Raw genomic sequence first — 25,307 nt, 5'->3', positions numbered from 1 at the left:
AGGTGGTCTCTGTTCTTTGCCCGATTTAATTTTGAAATTCATTTTCGCCCTGCCGACAAGAACATTAGGGCCGATGCTCTCTCTCGTTCCTCGGATGCCTCGGAAGTAGAGCTCTCTCCGCAACACATCATCCCCCCTGACTGCCTGATCTCCACTTCTCCAGCCTCCATCAGGCAAACTCCTCCAGGGAAGACCTTCGTTTCTCCACGCCAACGCCTCGGAATCCTCAAATGGGGTCACTCCTCCCATCTCGCAGGTCATACAGGCATCAAGAAATCTGTGCAACTCATCTCTCGTTTCTATTGGTGGCCGACTCTGGAGACGGATGTTGTGGATTTTGTGCGAGCCTGTACTGTCTGTGCCCGGGATAAGACTCCTCGCCAGAAGCCTGCTGGTCTTCTTCATCCTTTGCCTGTCCCCGAACAGCCTTGGTCTCTGATTGGTATGGACTTTATTACAGACTTACCCCCATCCCGTGGCAACACTATTGTTTGGGTGGTCGTTGATCGATTCTCCAAGATGGCACATTTCATCCCTCTTCCTGGTCTTCCTTCAGCGCCTCAGTTGGCAAAACAATTTTTTGTACACATTTTTCGTCTTCACGGGTTGCCCACGCAGATCGTCTCGGATAGAGGCGTCCAATTCGTGTCAAAATTCTGGAGGGCCCTCTGTAAACAACTCAAGATTAAATTAAACTTTTCTTCTGCTTATCATCCTCAATCCAATGGACAAGTGGAAAGAATTAACCAGGTCCTGGGTGATTATTTACGGCATTTTGTTTCCTCCCGCCAGGATGACTGGGCAGATCTTCTACCATGGGCCGAATTCTCGTATAACTTCAGAGTCTCTGAATCTTCTTCCAAATCTCCATTTTTCGTGGTGTACGGCCGTCACCCTCTTCCCCCCCTCCCTACTCCCTTGCCCTCTGGTCTGCCCGCTGTGGATGAAATATCTCGTGATCTTTCCACCATATGGAAAGAGACCCAAAATTCTCTCTTACAGGCTTCATCTCGCATGAAGAAGTTTGCTGATAGGAAAAGAAGAGCTCCCCCCATTTTTTCTCCTGGAGACAAGGTATGGCTCTCCGCTAAATATGTCCGCTTCCGTGTCCCTAGCTACAAATTGGGACCACGCTATCTTGGTCCTTTCAAAATTTTGTGCCAGATTAATCCTGTCTCTTACAAACTTCTTCTTCCTCCTTCTCTTCGTATTCCTAATGCCTTTCACGTTTCTCTTCTTAAACCACTCATCATCAACCGTTTCTCTCCCAAACTTGTTTCTCCCACTCCTGTTTCCGGCTCCTCGGACATCTTCTCCGTAAAAGAGATACTAGCCTCCAAGAAGGTCAGAGGGAAAACCTTTTTCCTGGTCGATTGGGAGGGTTGTGGTCCTGAAGAGAGATCCTGGGAACCTGAGGACAATATCCTAGACAAAAGTCTGCTCCTCAGGTTCTCAGGCTCCAAGAAGAGGGGGAGACCCAAGGGGGGGGGGTACTGTTACACCGAGCGCTCCGGGTCCCCGCTCCTCCCCGGAGCGCTCGCTTCACTCTCGCTACTGCAGCGCTCCGGTCAGATCCTCTGACCCGGTGCGCTGCGATACCGCCTCCAGCCGGGATGCGATTCGTGATGCGGGTGGCGCCCGCTCGCGATGCGCACCCCGGCTTCCGTACCTGACTCGCTCTCCGTCTGTCCTGTCCCGGCGCGCGCGGCCCCGCTCCCTAGGGCGCGCACGCGCCGGGTCTCTGCGATTTAAAGGGCCACTGCGCCGCTGATTGGCGCAGTGGTTCTAATTAGTGTCTTCACCTGTGCACTCCCTATGTATACCTCACTTCCCCTGCACTCCCTCGCCGGATCTTGTTGCCATTGTGCCAGTGAAAGCGTTTCCTTGTGTGTTCCTAGCCTGTGTTCCAGACCTCCTGCCGTTGCCCCTGACTACGATCCTTGCTGCCTGCCCCGACCTTCTGCTACGTCCGACCTTGCTTCTGTCTACTCCCTTGTACCGCGCCTATCTTCAGCAGCCAGAGAGGTTGAGCCGTTGCTAGTGGATACGACCTGGTCACTACCGCCGCAGCAAGACCATCCCGCTTTGCGGCGGGCTCTGGTGAAAACCAGTAGTGACTTAGAACCGGTCCACTAGCACGGTCCACGCCAATCCCTCTCTGGCACAGAGGATCCACCTCCTGCCAGCCGGCATCGTGACACTATATATACTGAGCCCATAGAGATCGCATCAGTATACAGTACAATCTGCAGGTATCATGTTATAGAGCAGGAGGAGCTGAGCAGATTATAAACACAATACAGTATAATCTGCAGGTATCATGTTATAGAGCATAGGGAGCTGAGCAGATGATATATACAATACAGTACAATCTGCAGGTAACATGTTATAGAGCAGGAGGAGCTGAGCAGATGATATATACAATACAGTACAATCTGCAGGTATCATGTTATAGAGCAGGAGGAGCTGAGCAGATGATATATACAATACAGTACAATCTGCAGGTAACATGTTATAGAGCAAGAGGAGCTGAGCAGATGATATATACAATACAGTACAATCTGCAGATATCATGTTATAGAGCAGGATGAGCTGAGCAGATGATATATACAATACAGTACATTCTACAGGGAACATGTTATAGAGCAGGAGGAGCTGAGCAGATGATATATACAATACAGTACAATCTGCAGGTTTCATGTTATAGAGCAGGAGGAGCTGAGCAGATGATATATACAATACAGTACAATCTGCAGATATCATGTTATAGAGCAGGAGGAGCTGAGCAGATGAGATATACAATACAGTACAATCTGCAGGTATCATGTTATAGAGCAGGAGGAGCTGAGCAGATGATATATACAATACAGTACAATCTGCAGGTAACATGTTATAGAGCAGGAGGAGCTGAGCAGATGATATACACAATACAAAACAATCTGCAGGAAACATGTTATAGAGCAGGAGGAGCTGAGCAGATGATATATACAATACAGTACAATCTGCAGGTAACATGTTATAGAGCAGGAGGAGCTGAGCAGATGATATATACAATACAGTACAATCTGCAGGTATCATGTTATAGAGCAGGAGGAGCTGAGCAAATGATATATACAATACAGTACAATCTACAGGTAACATGTTATAGAGCAGGAGGAGCAGAGCAGATGATATATATACAATACAGTACAATCTGCAGGTAACATGTTATAGAGCAGGAGGAGCTGAGCAGATGATATATACAATACAGTACAATCTGCAGGTAACATGTTATAGAGCAGGAGGAGCTGAGCAGATGATATATACAATACAGTACAATCTGCAGGTACCATGTTATAGAGCAGGAGGAGCTGAGCAGATGATATATACAATACAGTACAATCTGCAGGTAACATGTTATAGAGCAGGAGGAGCTGAGCAGATGATATATACAATACAGTACAATCTGCAGGTATCATGTTATAGAGCAGGAGGAGCTGAGCAGATGATATATACAATACAGTACATTCTACAGGGAACATGTTATAGAGCAGGAGGAGCTGAGCAGATGATATATACAATACAGTACAATCTGCAGGTAACATGTTATAGAGCAGGAGGAGCTGAGCAGATGATATATACAATACAGTACAATCTGCAGGTATCATGTTATAGAGCAGGATGAGCTGAGCAGATGATATATACAATACAGTACATTCTACAGGGAACATGTTATAGAGCAGGAGGAGCTGAGCAGATGATATATACAATACAGTACAATCTGCAGGTAACATGTTATAGAGCAAGAGGAGCTGAGCAGATGATATATACAATACAGTACAATCTGCAGGTATCATGTTATAGAGCAGGATGAGCTGAGCAGATGATATATACAATACAGTACAATCTGCAGGTAACATGTTATAGAGCAAGAGGAGCTGAGCAGATGATATATACAATACAGTACAATCTGCAGGTATCATGTTATAGAGCAGGATGAGCTGAGCAGATGATATATACAATACAGTACATTCTACAGGGAACATGTTATAGAGCAGGAGGAGCTGAGCAGATGATATATATAATACAATCTGCAGGTATCATGTTATAGAGCAGGAGGAGCTGAGCAGATGATATATACAATACAGTACAATCTGCAGGTATCATGTTATAGAGCAGGAGGAGCTGAGCAGATGATATATATACAATACAGTACAATCTGCAGGTATCATGCTATAGAGCAGGAGGAGCTGAGCAGATGATATATACAATACAGTACATTCTACAGGGAACATGTTATAGAGCAGGAGGAGCTGAGCAGATGATATATACAATACAGTACAATCTGCAGGTATCATGTTATAGAGCAGGAGGAGCTGAGCAGATGATATATACAATACAGTACAATCTGCAGGTATCATGTTATAGAGCAGGAGGAGCTGAGCAGATGATATATATACAATACAGTACAATCTGCAGGTATTATGTTATAGAGCAGGAGGAGCTGAGCAGATGATATATATACAATACAGTACAATCTGCAGGTAACATGTTATAGAGCAGGAGGAGCTGAGCAGATGATATATACAATACAGTACATTCTACAGGGAACATGTTATAGAGCAGGAGGAGCTGAGCAGATGATATATATACAATACAATACAATCTGCAGGTATCATGTTATAGAGCAGGAGGAGCTGAGCAGATGATATATATATATATATATATATATATATATATATATATATACATATACAATACAGTATAATCTGTAGTTCTGTCTCGTGTCATGTCGGCCCCTGGAATGTAGGAATAATCCGGAGTATTTTCTCCACCTCTTTGAGCCTCTTGGTTCTGGCTCTTCGCTCTCTCAGAGAACTTCTGTGCCCAAAATAGCCCGAGCTTTTGCATGTGGAATTGAGTTGAGATCTGTCGCTGTCCTTCTAAATGGTTCTGGGGCAGCTACAAGAGGGCAACGGTCCCTCCCAGGAGTCAAGTATTCCGGGGCCCCTGACATCTATAATAAATGATCTCAACAAGACAGGAAAAAAATAACGCAGCTTCAAAATGACACCAGCAACATAGTCCGAGGCTGGAATATATATGAGAAGAGGGACATAAATAAAAGAAATGAATATATAATAAGTTGTAACCAAATATTTTATTGTAAAACAACAACAGAAGCGAAGTCACAGATAGTAGAACAATGATACAATAATTATAGTAACAGATACAATTGTAATAAAGGGGATAATATTGTATCGTTTCCTCTTAAAGGGGTTATCTAGGAAAAAAAATGTTTTTAAATATCAACTGTCTCCAGAAAGTTAAACAGATTTGTAAATTACTTCTATTAAAAAATCTTAATCCTTTCAGTACTTATGAGCTTCTGAAGTTGAGTTGTTCTTTTCTGTCTAAGTCCTCTCTGATGACACCTGTCTCGGGAACCGCCCAGTTTAGAAGCAAATCCCCATAGCAAACCTCTTCTAAACTGGGCGGTTCCCGAGACAGGTGTCATCAGAGAGCACTTAGACAGAAAAGAACAACTGAACTTCAGAAGCTCATAAGTACTGAAAGGATTAAGATTTTTTAATAGAAGTAATTTACAAATCTGTTTAACTTTCTGGAGCCAGTTGATTTATATATATATATAAAAGTTTTTTCCTGGAATACCCCTTTAAGATTTAGACGTGTTGTTTCTTATTTTAATAAAAGGCCTTTGATGATGAAGACTGGCGCTTCCACTCTAGTGTTTCCATGTTTGTATCACAGACAGTGTTTCCCATCCAGGGTGTCTCCAGCTGTTGCAAAATTATAACTCCCAGGCCTACACTGTCCTGGAAAGGTAAACTAAGGATTCCCTTTCATCTTAGCAGCCTTTAGTTTCGCAACAGCAGGAGGCACCCTGGAAAACACTGTTTTAGAAAGACAGGCGGTTTTCCTCTCGTGCAGCAGCACTTCTTCCGAGTCACTCACTGACCAATCGGACGTTTCAATTCGTTTTTTTGACCACCATGGGTTAAAAATCTATTATTTGGATATTTTAAGAAACATTTAAAGAGATTTTACAGGAATGACGCCAAGTAACACCTGTCGGCAATTTCCTATAATATGGCAAAGCCGGGAGAGGAGCAGCCAGAGCTGATGGCTTCTAAAGCAACAATATAGTAGAGCAGTGGTCTAAAAACTGGGGACCTCCAGATGGTACAAAACTACAACTCCCAGCATGCCTGGACAGCCACAAGACTGTCTGCCTCATCTAGAGGATCCACATTGTCCCTGAAAGGTAAATCAAGGCTCCCCTCTCATCTCAGCAGCCTTTGGCTGCTGAGATGAGAGGGAAGCCTTGATTTACCTTTCAGGGCTTCCCTCTCATCTCAGCAGCCTTTTGCTTTCCGGGCATGCTGGGAGTTGTTGTATTGAAACAGCTGTAGGCAGCCTGGTTGGGAAACACTTAAAGGGGTACTCTGCTCCTAGACATCTTATCCCTGATCGTGGGGGGTCTGGCCGCTGGAACCCCCTGCGGCACCCCAGCATTCTGAACATTTATGGCTGCAGGTGGCGGTGGTCATCAATGTCTATGGAGGGGGCGTGTTCACTCTGTGCATGCAGATTACGGGGTGCAGGGCTGGAGACTGCGGGGTGTCCCAGCGGCCCGACCCACCGCGATCAGACATCTTATGTTTTGGATAGGGGATAAGATGTCTAGGGGCGGAGTACCCCCTTTAAGCCCTCAGTGACAGCGGTGACATTATAGTGAATTACTGATCCTGACATTGTAGGAGGTCGGTGCTCTCAGCATGCCCGGACAGCCAAAGGCCTGTCTGCCTCATGCAGAGGATCCACCTCCCTAAAAGGTAAATCAAGACTTCCCTCTCATCGTACTGAACATGACAGCGATGTGCGGGCCAAGTGTTGTGCCCATGTAGGTGCCACCGTGTCCTGATACTGTGACCAGCGGACACGACGGGGCCTGAATACAGGTCATAGGAGATCCAGGCATTTTAAGCTTCTTTTTGTCTCTTATTATAGAACTATAAATGCTTTATATGAATTATCTGTCATTTAATTTGGATTTTTCAGAAGGTTCCTCAGAGCCTTTTAAGGTTGTTCGCACACGGGGATAAATTTAGCGCCGGCTCCGCCCCCCGGCCATTGTCTACGGATCCTTCACGTAGTATTTTAAGTGGAATATTAAGGGACTTGTTACAAAAAAAGACTAAATGTAACAGACGGACGACTATGAGCCACATTGTAGACTCAAAGCAGAACAATTATTATTATTAAAGGGGTATTCCAGAAGAAAAACTGTTGGCTGTCCGGGCATGCTGGGAGTTGTAGTTTTGCAACAGCTGGAGGCACCCCGGTTGGTGAACACTGTCCTATTGTAAACCCAGCATTGGGATACATTCGCATGTACACAATCTGCTGCGGATTTTCTGCAGCAGGCGTGCAGACCCATTGGGTGGCAACATAATCCGCGTGCGAATTGTCCACAGCGCAAATTCTGCAAGCGGATTATGGTCATGTGATCGTACCCTTAAAAGGTGTTCCCGTTCCATACATTTATCTTATATTCACAGCATATGTCATAAATGTCTCCTGACTGCCTCCAGCCTGTGGCCACCTGAAGTAATTGGGAAGCCAAGTGTTTATGCAGTTTTATGTAACTCAAGCTGACTTTAAAGGGTTACTCCGGTGGAATACGTTTTATTTTTAATTTTAATTTTTTAAATTAACTGGTGCCAGAAAATTAAACAGATTTGTAAATTACTTCTATTAAAAAATCTTAATCCTTCCAGTACTTATTAGCTGCTGAATACCACAGAGGAAATTATGTTCTTTTTTGGAACACAGAGCTCTCTGCTGACATCACAACAGTGCTCTCTGCTGACATCTCTGTCCATTTTAGGAACTGTCCAGAGCAGCATGTGTTTTCTGTGGGGATTTTCTCCTACTCTGGACAGTTCCTAAAAGGGACAGAGATGTCAGCAGAGAGCACTGTGCTGGTGATGTCAGCAGAGAGCTCTGTGTTCCAAAAAGAAAATAATTTCCTCTGTAGTATTCAGCAGCTAATAAGTACAGGAAGGATTAAGATTTTTTTTATAGAAGTAATTTACAAATCTGTTTAACTTTCTGGCACCAGTTGAGATATATATATATATATATATATATATATATATATATATATATATATATGTGATATATATATATATTGTTCCGTTTACGCTTCTGCCATTAAAGGGGTACTCCGGAGGAAAACTTCTTTACATACATATATATATATATATATATAAGAAGTTTTCCTCCGGAGTACCCCTTTAATGGCAGAAGCGTAAACGGTACGATATCCTGACAACAATAAAATAAAATTTTATTACAGAATTGTTATTTGAGTCATATATATATATATATATCCCAGGTGGAGATCTAGGGCTCGCTCCACCCTGTAGGTATGGTCGCACATAGCATGCGGAATATCAGCTGCGGGGAACCCACTGTGGATGTGCTACTTGTGACCCTACCCATAAAGGGGTTTTCCAGGATTAGAAAAACAGAGCCGAATTTTAAAAAACAGCGCCACCCCTGTCCTCAGGCTGTGTGCAGTATTGCAGCTCAATTCCATTGAAGTGAATGGAGCCGGGATGCAATACCAACACAACCTGAGAACAGGGGTGGCGCTGTTTTTGGAAGAAATTAGCTCCGTTTTTCTATTCCCGGATAGCCCCAACCTGCCCGGAACACGGCGGACGCACATTTGAATAACAATCCAGGCAAATGACTTCTTCATATGAAACAATTGTGTAATATATTGTGTAATATTCTCCATACAGGTGGCCGGGAAAATAAGATGCCGATTCTCATCTCCAAGATATTCAAGGGCCTTGCTGCCGACTTGACGGGCGCTCTTTACGTGGGCGACGCCATTTTGTCTGTCAATGGAGCCGACTTGTCGGACGCCACCCATGATGATGCCGTGCAGGCTCTGAAGAAGACTGGGAAGGAGGTGGTGCTGGAAGGTGAGCTTCTCCATTCTGCTGGCCAAAACTACAACTCCCAGCATGCCCGGATAGCCAAAAAATTCTCCTAACTCCATTGCTAGAAGTTAGTTTTATGGGAGTAGAGAGCTAAACAACCACTGGAGTTGGTCAGGAAGAGGACTGGTTTACACAGGGCCGGACTGGCTTACCGGGATACCGGGAAATTTCCTGGTGGGCCGCCGGACCTGGGGCCGCTTTGAGATGTGTCTGTGTCACATTAGGGACATCCCTGTGTCCCGAAAAATCTTATAGGGATGCAAGGATGCCCTGGTTACCTCTCTGCGGCAGCCCCCACGTTAAGTTTAAAAATGCAGGGACTGCCAGGAGGAAGCGCATGCAGGGACGTCACTGGCGTCCCATGCGCCCATAGTAACAGAGCCGAGCGGAGCGGTGAGGAGGACGCGCGCACATGGTAAGTGACCAGCGGCACGTCATCTTCAGTATTCCGACCACCAGTCACGATCTACCCATAGGCCATAGCAGTAGATCGTGACCCCGGAGCGGTGGTCGGAACACTGAAGTGGGCAGTACACAGACATACAGCCTCCAGCCATACACTGTATATGGCTGGAGGCTGTATGTCTGTGGGGGAACTGTACGGCACCTAATGTGCGAAGCTATACTGCACCTAATGTGAGGGAACTATAATGCACCTAATGTGGGGAACTATGCTGCAACTAATGTGGGGGAACTTTACTGCACCTAATGTGGGGAACTATACTGCACCTAATGGGGGGAGATATACTGCACCTAATGTGGGGGAACTATACTGCACCTAATGTGGGGGGACTATACTGCAACTAATGTGGGGGAACTATACTGCAACTAATGTGGGGGAGCTATACTGCACCTAATGTGGGGGAGCTATACTGCACCTAATGTGGGGGACTATACAGCACCTAATGTGGGGGAGCTATACTGCACCTAATGTGGGGGAACTATACTACACCTAATGTGGGGAACTATACTGCACCTAATGTGGGGGAACTATACTGCCCCTAATGTGGGGGAACTATACTGCACTTAATGTGGGGGAACTATTCTGCACCTAATGTGGGGGAACTATACTGCACCTAATGTGGGGGAACTATACTGCACCTAATGTGGGGGACTATCCTGCACCTAATGTGGGGGAACTATACTGCACCTAATGTGGGGAACTATACTGCCAACCTAATGTGGCGGACTATACTGCACCTAATGTGGGACTATACTGCACCTAATGTGAGGGACTATACTGCACCTAATGTGGGGGAACTATACTGCACCTAATGTGGGGAACTATACTGCACCTAATGTGGGGGACTATACTGCACCTAATGTGAGGGACTATACTGCACCTAATGTGAGGGACTATACTGCACCTAATGTGGGGGACTATACTGCACCTAATGTGGGGGAACTATACTGCACCTAATGTGGGGAACTATACTGCACCTAATGTGGGGAACTATACTGCACCTAATGTGGGGGACTATACTGCACCTAATGTGGGGGAACTATACTGCACCTAATGTGGGGAACTATACTGCACCTAATGTGGGGGAACTATACTGCACCTAATGTGGGGAACTATACTGCACCTAATGTGGAGAACTATACTGCACCTAATGTGGGGAATTATACTGCACCTAATGTGGGGGACTATATTGCACCTAATGTGGGGGAATTATACTGCCAGCCTAATGTGGGGGAACTGTACTGCACCTAATATGGGGGAGCTATACTGCACCTAATGTGAGGGACTATACTGCACCTAATGTGAGGGAACTATACTGCACCTAATGTGGGGAACTATACTGCACCTAATGTGGGGAACTATACTGCACCTAATGTGGGGGGCTATACTGCACCTAATGTGGGGGACTATACTGCACCTAATGTGGGGGAACTATACTGCACCTAATGTGGGGAACTATACTGCACCTAATGTGGGGGAACTATACTGCACCTAATGTGGGGAACTATACTGCACCTAATGTGGGGGAACTATACTGCACCTAATGTGGGGGAACTATACTGCACCTAATGTGGGGAACTATACTGCACCTAATGTGGGGGAACTATACTGCACCTAATGTGGGGGAACTATACTGCACCTAATGTGGGGAACTATACTGCCTATCTAATGTGGGGGAACTATACTGCACCTAATGTGGGGAACTATACTGCACCTAATGTGGGGGAACTATACTGCACCTAATGTGGGGAACTATACTGCACCTAATGTGGGGGAACTATACTGCACCTAATGTGGGGAACTATACTGCACCTAATGTGGGGGAACTATACTGCACCTAATGTGGGGGAACTATACTGCACCTAATGTGGGGAACTATACTGCACCTAATGTGGGGGAACTATACTGCACCTAATGTGGGGAACTATACTGCACCTAATGTGGGGGAACTATACTGCACCTAATGTGGGGGAACTATACTGCACCTAATGTGGGGAACTATACTGCACCTAATGTGGGGGAACTATACTGCACCTAATGTGGGGGAACTATACTGCACCTAATGTGAGGGAACTATACTGCACCTAATGTGGGGAACTATACTGCACCTAATGTGGGGAACTATACTGCACCTAATGTGGGGAACTATACTGCACCTAATGTAGGGAACTATACTGCACCTAATGTGGAGAACTATACTGCACCTAATGTGGGGAATTATACTGCACCTAATGTGGGGGACTATATTGCACCTAATGTGGGGGAACTATACTGCCAGCCTAATGTGGGGGAACTGTACTGCACCTAATGTGGGGGAGCTATACTGCACCTAATGTGAGGGACTATACTGCACCTAATGTGAGGGAACTATACTGCACCTAATGTGGGGAACTATACTGCACCTAATGTGGGGAACTATACTGCACCTAATGTGGGGGGCTATACTGCACCTAATGTGGGGGACTATACTGCACCTAATGTGGGGGAACTATACTGCACCTAATGTGGGGAACTATACTGCACCTAATGTGGGGAACTATACTGCACCTAAAGTGGGGGAACTATACTGCACCTAATGTGGGGGAACTATACTGCACCTAATGTGGGGAACTATACTGCACCTAATGTGGGGAACTATACTGCACCTAATGTGGGGGAACTATACTGCACCTAATGTGGGGGAACTATACTGCACCTAATGTGGGGAACTATACTGCACCTAATGTGGGGGAACTATACTGCACCTAATGTGGGGGAACTATACTGCACCTAATGTGGGGAACTATACTGCCTATCTAATGTGGGGGAACTATACTGCACCTAATGTGGGGAACTATACTGCACCTAATGTGGGGGAACTATACTGCACCTAATGTGGGGAACTATACTGCACCTAATGTGGGGGAACTATACTGCACCTAATGTGGGGAACTATACTGCACCTAATGTGGGGGAACTATACTGCACCTAATGTGGGGGAACTATACTGCACCTAATGTGGGGAACTATACTGCACCTAATGTGGGGGAACTATACTGCACCTAATGTGGGGAACTATACTGCACCTAATGTGGGGGAACTATACTGCACCTAATGTGGGGGAACTATACTGCACCTAATGTGGGGAACTATACTGCACCTAATGTGGGGGAACTATACTGCACCTAATGTGGGGGAACTATACTGCACCTAATGTGAGGGAACTATACTGCACCTAATGTGGGGAACTATACTGCACCTAATGTGGGGAACTATACTGCACCTAATGTGGGGAACTATACTGCACCTAATGTAGGGAACTATACTGCACCTAATGTGGAGAACTATACTGCACCTAATGTGGGGAATTATACTGCACCTAATGTGGGGGACTATATTGCACCTAATGTGGGGGAACTATACTGCCAGCCTAATGTGGGGGAACTGTACTGCACCTAATGTGGGGGAGCTATACTGCACCTAATGTGAGGGACTATACTGCACCTAATGTGAGGGAACTATACTGCACCTAATGTGGGGAACTATACTGCACCTAATGTGGGGAACTATACTGCACCTAATGTGGGGGGCTATACTGCACCTAATGTGGGGGACTATACTGCACCTAATGTGGGGGAACTATACTGCACCTAATGTGGGGAACTATACTGCACCTAATGTGGGGAACTATACTGCACCTAAAGTGGGGGAACTATACTGCACCTAATGTGGGGGAACTATACTGCACCTAATGTGGGGAACTATACTGCACCTAATGTGGGGGAACTATACTGCACCTAATGTGGGGGAACTATACTGCACCTAATGTGGGGAACTATACTGCACCTAATGTGGAGAACTATACTGCACCTAATGTGGGGAATTATACTGCACCTAATGTGGGGGACTATATTGCACCTAATGTGGGGGAACTATATTTTACCTTTTACGAACAAGAAAATGACGACGTGCTGGTAAAATGACGCGACACTATGGGGCTGGTATGTCATTTTTTCCAGGGCTGGTTTTATACAGTTGGCTTTCTGATCATCTCCAGTGGTTGCGCAGCTCTTTCGGCCATAGAACTCCTTCAACGATTGTCTTGGGTTAATGCCTTACATAATTATTCCAGTGCAGTGGTTTCATACTGTGATCCTCCAGATGTTGCAAAACTACAACTCCCAGCATGCCCGGACAACCAAATAATTGTTGTAACTCCATTGCTAGAAGTTAGTGGGAGTTTTATGGGAGTAGAGAGCTAAACAACCACTGGAGGTGGTCAGGAAGAGGACTGGTTTACACTGTTGGCTTCCTGATCACCTCCAGTGGTTGCGCAGCTCTTTCGACCATAGAACTCCTTCAATGATCGTCTTGGGTTAACACCTTACATAATTATTCCAGAGCAGTGGTCTCCAAACTTTAACCCACCAGATGTTGGCTGTCCGGGCATGCTGGGAGTTGTAGTTTTGAAACAGCTGGAGGCACCCTGGTTGGGAAACACTGTATATGACTAATGGGTGTAGTGCTATGCTGTGCCCAGGAATTCCTCGGATGACTCCCTCACAGCTGTTAAGAGAACGTGCACATTCCAGGGATGACGGGAGGGGAACGTGGGAGGCTCTGGACTGAAACGCAAAGTGCTACACCCAAAAATCACAGGGGGGGGGGGGGGGGGGGGGACGGGGGGAAAGACATGTAGTGATGAGAGACTGAAGTGTGGAGGATGTAAATCTACTGTTCCCTGTATGACCTGACTACCGCCACATACTGTGCCCTGGAGTATAATACTGCCAAACACTGTGCCCCTAAATATAATACTGCAACACACTGTGCCTCCTGAATACAATACTGCAACACACTGTGCCCCTAAATATAATACTGCAACACTCTGTGCCCCTGAATATAATACTGCTACACACACACTGTGCCCCTGAATATAATACTGCCACACACTGTGCCTCTGAATATAATACTGACACACACTGTACCCCTGAATATAATACCTCCACAAACTGTACCCTGAATATAATACTACCACACACTGTACCCTGAATATAATACTGCAACACACTGTACCCCTGAATATAATACTGCAACACACTGTGCCCCTGAATATAATACTGCCACACACTGTGCCTCTGAATATAATACTGCAACACACTGTACCCCTGAATATAATACTGCCACACACTGTATCTCTGAACATAATACTACCACACACTGTGCCCCTGAATATAATGCTGCCACACACTGCGCCCATGAATATGATGCTGCCACACACTGTACCTCTGAATATAATACTGCCACACACTGCGCCCATGAATATGATGCTGCCACACACTGTACCCCTGAATATAATACCTCCACACACTGCGCCCCTGAATATAATACCTCCACACACTGTGCCCCTGAATATAATACTGCCACACACTGTGCCTCTGAATATAATACCTCCACACACTGTGCCCCTGAATATAATACTGCCACACACTGTGCCCCTGAATATAATACCTCCACACACTGTGCTCCTGAATATAATACTGCCACACACTGTGCCTCTGAATAGAATACTGCAACACACTGTGCCGCTGAACATAATACTGCAACACAATGTGCCCCTGAATATAATACTGCAACACACTGTGCCCCCTGTATATAATACTGCCACACCCTTTGCCCCTGAATATAATACTGCCACACACTTTGCCCCTGAATATAATACTGCCACACACTGTGCCCCTGAATATAATACTGCCACACACTGTGCCCTGGAATATAATACTGCCACACACTGTACCCTCTGAATATAATACTGCAACACACTGTGCCCCTGAATATAATACTACCACACACTGTACCCCTGAATATAATACTGCCACTCACTGTGCCCCTGAATATAATACTGCCACACACTGTGCCCCTGAATATAATACTGCCACTCACTGTGCCCCTGAATATAATACTGCCACACACTGTGCCTCTGAATATAATACTGCTACACACTGTGCCTCCTGAATATAATACTGATATACACTATGCCCCTGAATATAATACTGCCACACACTGTGCCCCCTGAATGTAATACTGCCACAGACTGTACCCCTGAATATAATACTGATATACACTGTGCCCTTGAATATAATACTTCTACACACACTGTGCCCCTGAATATAATACTACTACACACTGTGCCCCCTGAATATAATACTGCCACAGACTGTGCCCCCTGAATATAATACTACCACACACTGTGCCCCCTGAATATAATAATGCCACACACTGTACCCCTGAATATAATACTACCACACACTGTGCCCCTAAATATAATACTGCCACAGACTGTGCCCCTGAATATAATACTACTACACACTGTGCCCCCTGAATATAATACTACCACACACTGTGCCCCCTGAATATAATGCTGCCACACACTGTGACTCCTGAATATAATACTGATATACACTATGCCCCTGAATATAATACTGCCACACACTGTGCCTCTGAATATAATACTGCCACACACTGTGCCCCTGAATATAATACTGCCACACACTGTGCCCCAGAATATAATACTGCCACAGACTGTGCCCCTGAATATAATACTGATATACACTGTACCCTGAATATAATACTGCCACAGACTGTACCTGGAATATAATACTGCCACACACTGTACCCTGAATATAATACTGATATACACTGTGCCCCGGAATATAATACTGCCACACACTGTGCCCCTGAATATAATACTGCAACACACTGTACCCCTGAATATAATACTGCAACACACTGTACCTCTGAATATAATACTACCACACACTGTGCCCCTGAATATAATGCTGCCACAGACTGTACCCCTGAATATAATACTGATATACACTGTGCCCCCTGAATATAATACTGCTACACACTGTACCCCTGCATATAATACTGCCACACACTGTGCTCCTGAATATAATACTGCTACACACTGTGCTCCTGAATATAATACTGCCACACACTGTGCCCCCTGAATATAATACTGATATACACTGTACTCCTGAATATAATACTACCACACACTGTGCCCCTGAATATAATACTGATATACACTGTGCAGCCAACTAGTTATATCTTTGGCGCCCCCTAACTCTGCGCTCTGTCTCCTTTGGTCATTTTCTTCATGTTTTCCTGACACTAATAGATCATCCAGGACCTTCTCCTGCTCATGTTGGTCGCCACAACCTACTATAACCCGTGTAAAGGTCAAAGTGGGATAAAAATAGAGACATATTTTACAGGTCAGTTCTTTCCAGATCCAAAAAACAATGTCTAGAAACTCTTAAAGGGGTACTCCAGAGAAATAATGTAGATATATATATATATATATATATATATATCTATATATATATATATATATATATATATATATATATTATTATTATATTTTTTTTTTTTCAAATCAACTGGTGCCAGAAAGTTAAAGAGATTTGTAAATTACTTCTATATACAAATCTTAATCCTTTCAGTACTTATCAGCTGCTGTATGCTCCACAGGAAGTTGTGTAGTTCTTTCTAGTCAGACCAGAGCAGGAGAGGTTTGCTATGGGGACTTGCTCCTACTCTGGACAGTTCCTAACATGGACAGAGGTGTCAGCAGAGAGCACTGTGGTCAGACCAGAAAGGACTACACAACTTCCTGTGGAGCATACAGCAGCTGATAAGAACTGAAAAGATTAAAATGTTTAAATCAAAGTCATTTACACGTCTGTTAAACTTTCTGGAACCAGTTGATTTGAAACCATTTTTTCCCCCTCCGGAGTTCCCCTTTAAGTTGTCATCTTCTGGGCAGAACTTGTATAGTTCTAGAAGTCTGGGTAAGAACCATCGTGAAGGTAATAAAACAAGTCACATTGGTTACCAGCCCTGGGACACACAACTATATTGAAATTTAGGGTCCTACTTGCGGCCACAGGAAGTGGTCAGGAAACAAACAAAACAAAACAAAAACAAACAAAAAAAAAAGCAACAAAAATTGACGTAACTTCTATAGACAGACATTAAAGGGGTTGTCCAGGAGTAGAACTAATTTCTTTTCCTGTCCTCAGGTTGTGTGTGGTGTCATAACTTGTCTCTATTTACTTCAATGAAACTGAGCTGCAATACCACACACAACCTGAGGAAAGGTGTGGCGCTGGTTTAGAAAGAAATTAGCTCTGATTTTCTATTCCTGGACAACCCCTTTAATGGAAGTTGTATGGGAGTTGATAGCTGAGCAACCACTGGAGGTGTTCAGGAAGCTGGTTTTACCCAGTAGGATTCCTGACTACCTCCAGTGGTTGCGCAGCTCTTTTGGCCATAGAACTCCTTGAATGATTATCTTGGGTTAAAAACTTACATCATTATTCCAGTTCAGTGGTCCCCAAACTGTGGCCCTCCAGATGTTGCAAAACTACAACTCTGAGCATGCCTGGACAGCCACTGCTCAGAGTTTTTGTTTTTATAATTTTTTTTTTAACCTCGGATAAACCTGAAGAAGCCTGGAGAATTGCAAGGCTGGCTGAGATTAAAGGGGTACTCCGGTGGAAAACTTTATTTTTTATTTTTATGAACTGGTGCCAAAAAGTTAAACAGATTTGTAAATTACTTCTATTAAAAAATCTTAATCCTTCCAGTACTTACTAGCTGCTGAATACTACAGAGGAAATTCTTTTCTTTTTGGAACACAGAGCTCTCTGCTGACATAACGAGCACAGTGCTCTCTGCTGACACCTCTGTCCATTTTAAGAACTGTCTATAGTAGGAGAAAATCCCCATAGCAAACATATGCTGCTCTGGACAGTTCTTAAAATGGACAGAGATGTCAGCAGAGAGCACTGTGCTTATGATGTCGGCAGAGAGCTCTGTGTTCCAAAAAGAAAAGAATTTCCTCTGTAGTATTCAGCAGCTAATAAGTACTGGAAGGATTAAGAATTTTTTAATAGAAGTAATTTACAAATCTGTTTAACTTTCTGGCACCAGTTGATTTAAAAAAAAAGTTTTCCACCGGAGTACCCCTTTAAAGGGGTACTCCACCCCTAGACATCTTATGTCTGATCGTGGGGGTCCCATCCCAGACATCCGAGGCACGGAGCGAAATTCGCTTCACGCCAGATGACTGGCGATGCGGGGCAGAGGCTCCTGACATCACGGCCACGCCCCCTCAATGCAAGTCTATAGGAGGGGGCGTGACGGCCGTCACGCCCCCTCCTATAGACTTGCATTGAGGGGGCGTGGCCGTGAATTCAGGAGCGGGGATTGGCCGTGACGTCACGAGCCTCCGGCACTGAACCAGACGCTCTAATCGAACGCCTGGTGCGGCAAGGAGATTGCGGGGAGATGTATAGGGGCGGAGTACCCCTTTAACCATTCGGTGGAGTGGATTTCCTTATGTATCTTTTTTACCTCGTTTAATGTTTTTTATGCTTTTTTATTTATATCATTTTTCCCCATAGATCTTGTTCTGCTCTAATACATCACATTATTGTTCCCACTCGCTCTGCGCTTTTAGCATCCATTATTTAATCCATTGCGAGCTATTCCAAAAATAGGCTTCATGCCATTGGACGAACGCGGTTCACACGTTGCGTTGAGTGGTTAACTTAACCCCTTAAGGACCTTTTCATTTAACCACAAAATCTACAGTGAAAAAAAAACAAAAACCTATATATTATTCCTCTTCTGACCCCTATAACTCTTTTATTTTTCCGTATACGCGGATGTATGAGGGTCAGGGGTTTTTTTGCGCCGTGATCTGTAGTTTTTATCGGGACTATTTATGTTTTGATGGGACTTTATGATTGGTTTTTATTATTTTTATTTCATCTGGTATAAGAAGTGACAAAAAAACACAATTCTGGACTTTGGTATTATTTTACGTTTACGCTATTGACCGTGCGGTTTCATTAACATTATATTTTAATAGTTTGGACATTTACGCACGCGTCGATATCACATATGTTTATTTTTGTTTACATCATTTTTTGTTTACAGCATTGATCAGTGTTATCTGTTCTCCATTACTACAGCCTGCCATAGAACAGCATTGATCAGTGTTATCAGCGCTCCATTACTACAGCCTGCGATAGAACAGCATTGATCAGTGTTATCGGCGCTCCATTACTACAGCCTGCCATAGAACAGCATTGATCAGTGTTATCGCCGCTCCATTACTACAGTCTGCCATAGAACAGCATTGATCAGTGTTATCGGTGCTCCATTACTACAGCCTGCCATAGAACAGCATTGATCAGTGTTATCGGCACTGCATTACTACAGTCTGCTATAGCACCGCATTGATCAGTGTTATCAGCACTCCATTACTACAGCCTGTCATAGAACAGCATTGATCAGTGTTATCAGCACTCCATTACTACAGCCTGCCATAGAACAACATTGATCAGTGTTATTGGTGCTCCATTACTACAGCCTGCCATAGAACAACATTGATCAGTGTTATTGGTGCTCCATTACTACAGCCTGCCATAGAACAACATTGATCAGTGTTATTGGTGCTCCATTACTACAGCCTGCCATAGAACAACATTGATCAGTGTTATTGGTGCTCCATTACTACAGCCTGCCATAGAACAGCATTGAGCAGTATTATCAGTGCTCCATTACTACAGCCTGCCATAGAATAACATTGATCAGTGTTATCAGTGCTCCATTACTACAGCCTGCCATAGAACAGCATTGATCAGTGTCATCAGCGCTCAATTACTACAGGCTGCCATAGAACAACATTGATCAGTGTTATTGGTGCTCCATTACTACAGGCTGCCTACAGTCATGGAGCACCGATCAAATGAGGCAGGTAAGAGACCTCTGCCCATTCTCTCGGGTGTCCTGATCAGCTCCCTAAGCTAACCAGGATTTGACTTTTTGTATTTTAGAAGCTGCCATTGACTTTGATCACAGCATCTAAATGGTTAATGTCGGACATCACCCTGATCGTGTCCGGCATTAGATGTTGGTCCCAGCTGCTCAGCTCCTGCATCCTTAACCCCTTAAGGACTCAGGGTTTTTCAGTTTTTGCACTTTCGTTTTTTCCTCCTTACCTTTTAAAAATCATAACCCTTTCAATTTTCCACCTAAAAATCCATATTATGGCTTATTTTTTGCGTCGCCAATTCTACTTTGCAGGGACATTAGTGATTTTACCCAAAAATTCACGGCGAAACGGAAAAAAAAATCATTGTGTGACAAAATCGAAGAAAAAACGCCATTTTGTAACTTTTGGGGGCTTCCGTTTCTACGCAGTGCATATTTCGGTAACAATTACACCTTATCATTACTCTGTAGGTCCATACGGTTAAAATGATCCCCTACTTATATAGGTGATTTTGTCTTCTGGAAAAAATCATAACTACATGCAGGAAAATTTATACGTTTAAAAATTTCCTCTTCTGACCCCCATAACTTTTTTATTTTTCCACGTATGGGGTGGTATGAGGACTCATTTTTTGCGCCGTGATCTGAAGTTTTTATTGGTATGATTTTTGTTTTGATCAGACTTTTTGATCACTTTTTATTCATTTTTTAATGGTATAAAAAGTGACCAAAATACGCTTTTTTGGACTTTGGAAATTTTTTGCGCGTACGCCATTGACCGTGCGGTTTAATTAATGATATATTTTTATAGTTCGGACATTTACGCACGCGGCGATACCACATATGTTTATTTTTATTTATTTTTTACACTGTATTATTTTTTTTATGGGAAAAGGGGGGTGATTCAAACTTTTATTAGGGAAGGGGTTAAATTACCTTTATCAACACATTTTTTTTACATTTTTTTTGCAGTGTTATAGGTCCCATAGGGACCTATAACACTGCACACACTGATCTCTTATACTGATCATTATTATCCCATAGGGACCTATAACACTGCACACACTGACCCCTTATACAGATCATTGTTATCCCATAGGGACCTATAACACTGCACACACTGATCTCTTATACTGATCACTGTTATCCCATAGGGACCTATAACACTGCACACACTGATCTCTTATACTGATCACTGTTATCCCATAGGGACCTATAACACTGCACACACTGATCATTGTTATCCCATAGGGACCTATAACACTGCACACACTGATCTCTTATACTGATCATTGTTATCCCATAGGGACCTATAACACTGCACACACTGATCTCTTATACTGATCATTGTTATCCCATAGGGACCTATAACACTGCACACACTGATCTCTTATACTGATCATTGTTATCCCATAGGGACCTATAACACTGCACACACTGATCTCTTATACTGATCATTGTTATCCCATAGGGACCTATAACACTGCACAAACTGATCTCTTATACTGATCATTGTTATCCCATAGGGACCTATAACACTGCACACACTGATCTCTTATACTGATCATTGTTATCCCATAGGGGACTATAACACTGCACACACTGATCATTGTTATCCCACAGGGACATATAACACTGCACACACTGATCTCCTATGCTGATCACTGGTGTGTATTAACACGCCTGTGATCAGCATTATCAGCGCTTGACTGCTCCTGCCTGGATCTCAGGCACGGAGCAGTCATTCGCCGATCGGACACCGAGGAGGCAGGTAAGGGCCCTCCCGGTGTCCTGTCAGCTGTTCGGGACGCCGCGATTTCACTGCGGCGGTCCCGAACAGCCCAACTGAGCAGCCGGGTCACTTTCACTTTCACTTTAGAAGCGGCGGTCAGCTTTGACCGCCGCTTCTAAAGGGTTAATACCGCACATCGCCGCGATCGGCGATGTGTGGTATTAGCCGCGGGTCCTGGCCGTTGATGAGCGCCGGGACCGACGCGATATGATGCGGGATCGCGGCGCGATCCCGCTTCATATCGCGGGAGCCGGCGCAGGACGTAAATATATGTCCTGCGTCGTTAAGGGGTTAAGGAGTTAAAGGGAAATTTTTTTTTCAAATCAACTGACTCCAGAAAGTTAAACAGATTTGTAAATGACTTCTATTTAAAAATATCAACCCTTCCAGTACTTATCAGCTGCTGTATGCTCCACAGGAAGTTGTGTAGTTCTCTCCAGTCTGACCACAGTGCTCTCTGCTGACACCTCTGTCCGTGTCAGGAACTGCCCAAAGCAGGAGAGGTTTTCTATAGGGATTTGCTTCTAATCTGGACAGTTCCTGGGGTACTCCAGAGAAATTTGAAATTCTCAACCATTTTTAATGTGATTGGAAAACGTCCACTAGGTGGCTCTGATCTGTTCCCTGCAACAAGTCAGACAGTCAGTTTGGTCTCCTCCTGACCTGGCAGGAGACCAAACTCAGGGTGCGGGGCATGGTGAGGCACAGCTCTCACTGGCTTCAGTGACATCACACCTGCTGGGGAACGCCCACTTTATCCTTCTGGGAGCTCACACAATGTGAGCAAGGGGAAAGGTATGATATCCAGCTTTTTAAAGCTCAGAATAATGTTTTAGGGCAGGAGGAGTGTTAGAAGTAGTTAGGTAATATAATCTGAATTAGTTTAGAAAATATGGCTGATGACAGGTACTCTTTAATCCTTCCAGTACTTATCAACTGCTGTATGCTCCACAGGAAGTTGTGTAGTTCTTTCCAGTCTGACCACAGTGCTCTCTGTTACCACCTCTATCCGTGTCAGGAACTGCCCAGAGCAGGAGCAAATCCCCATAGCAAACCTCTCTTGCTCTGGTCGGTTCCTGACACGGACAGAGTTGGCAGCAGAGAGCACTGTGGTAGTACTAGGATTCCATACCTATACATAGTATTTGGCCTTCATACTGCCCCATATAGTAGTATTAGGCCTCCATACTGCCCCATATAGTAGTATTAGGCCTCCATACTGCCCTCATATAGTAGTATTAGGCCTCCATACTGCCCTCATATAGTAGTATTAGGCCTCCATACTGCCCTCATATAGTAGTATTAGGCCTCCATACTGCCCTCATATAGTAGTATTAGGCCTCCATACTGCCCTCATATAGTAGTATTAGGCCTCCATACTGCCCTCATATAGTAGTATTGGGCCTCCATACTGCCCCATATAGTAGTATTAGGCCTCCATACTGCCCTCATATAGTAGTATTAGGCCTCCATACTGCCCTCATATAGTAGTATTAGGCCTCCATACTGCCCTCATATAGTAGTATTAGGCCTCCATACTGCCCTCATATAGTAGTATTAGGCCTCCATACTGCCCTCATATAGTTGTATTAGGCCTCCATACTGCCCTCATATAGTAGTATTAGGCCTCCATACTGCCCTCATATAGTAGTATTAGGCCTCCATACTGCCCTCATATAGTAGTATTGGGCCTCCATACTGCCCTCATATAGTAGTATTAGGCCTCCATACTGCCCTCATATAGTAGTATTAGGCCTCCATACTGCCCCCATATAGTAGTATTAGGCCTCCATACTGCCCCCATATAGTAGTATTAGGCCTCCATACTGCCCTCATATAGTAGTATTAGGCCTCCATACTGCCCCCATATAGTAGTATTAGGCCTCCATACTGCCCTCATATAGTAGTATTAGGCCTCCATACTGCCCTCATATAGTAGTATTAGGCCTCCATACTGCCCTCATATAGTAGTATTAGGCCTCCATATTGCCCCCATATAGTAGTATTAGGCCTCCATACTGCCCTCATATAGTAGTATTAGGCCTCCATACTGCCCCCATATAGTAGTATTAGGCCTCCATACTGCCCTCATATAGTAGTATTAGGCCTCCATACTGCCCTCATATAGTAGTATTAGGCCTCCATACTGCCCTCATATAGTAGTATTAGGCCTCCATACTGCCCTCATATAGTAGTATTAGGCCTCCATACTGCCCTCATATACTTATCAACTGCTGTATGCTCCACAGGAAGTTGTGTAGTTCTTTCCAGTCTGACCACAGTGCTCTCTGTTACCACCTCTATCCGTGTCAGGAACTGCCCAGAGCAGGAGCAAATCCCCATAGCAAACCTCTCTTGCTCTGGTCGGTTCCTGACACGGACAGAGTTGGCAGCAGAGAGCACTGTGGTAGTACTAGGATTCCATACCTATACATAGTATTTGGCCTCCATACTGCCCCATATAGTAGTATTAGGCCTCCATACTGCCCCATATAGTAGTATTAGGCCTCCATACTGCCCCATATAGTAGTATTAGGACTCCATATTGCCCTCATATAGTAGTATTAGGCCTCCATACTGCCCCATATAGTAGTATTAGGCCTCCATACTGCCCCATATAGTAGTATTAGGCCTCCATACTGCCCCATATAGTAGTATTAGGCCTCCATACTGCCCCATATAGTAGTATTAGGCCTCCATACTGCCCCATATAGTAGTATTAGGCCTCCATACTGCCCCATATAGTAGTATTAGGCCTCCATACTGCCCCATATAGTAGTATTAGGCCTCCATACTGCCCCATATAGTAGTATTAGGCCTCCATACTGCCCTCATATAGTAGTATTAGGCCTCCATACTGCCCTCATATAGTAGTATTAAGCCTCCATACTGCCCTCATATAGTAGTATTGGGCCTCCATACTGCCCCATATAGTAGTATTAGGCCTCCATACTGCCCTCATATAGTAGTATTAGGCCTCCATACTGCCCTCATATAGTAGTATTAGGCCTCCATACTGCCTCCATATAGTAGTATTAGGCCTCCATACTGCCCCCATATAGTAGTAGTAGGCCTCCATACTGCCCCATATAGTAGTATTAGGCCTCCATACTGCCCCATATAGTAGTATTAGGCCTCCATACTGCCCTCATATAGTAGTATTAGGCCTCCATACTGCCCTCATATAGTAGTATTAGGCCTCCAT

At 44.4% G+C, this 25,307-nt stretch overlaps 1 protein-coding gene across 2 annotated transcripts in view; it reads left to right on the top strand.

The window, feature by feature from the left end:
* Window positions 1-25,307, top strand: part of SNTA1 (syntrophin alpha 1) — a 59,400-nt gene that overhangs the window by 16,040 nt on the left and 18,053 nt on the right. For both annotated transcript variants that reach the window (XM_056548221.1, XM_056548220.1), the window contains exon 2: window positions 8,814-8,999. In XM_056548221.1, the coding sequence (XP_056404196.1) occupies window positions 8,831-8,999 (169 nt within the window). In that variant the 5' untranslated portion in view covers window positions 8,814-8,830. The remainder of the gene's footprint in view (window positions 1-8,813; window positions 9,000-25,307) is intronic.

Source organism: Hyla sarda, chromosome 12 (genome assembly GCF_029499605.1).
Source record: "Hyla sarda isolate aHylSar1 chromosome 12, aHylSar1.hap1, whole genome shotgun sequence".
In the NCBI taxonomy this organism is placed as follows: domain Eukaryota; kingdom Metazoa; phylum Chordata; class Amphibia; order Anura; family Hylidae; genus Hyla; species Hyla sarda.
This window is presented reverse-complemented; position numbering and strand designations above follow the sequence as displayed.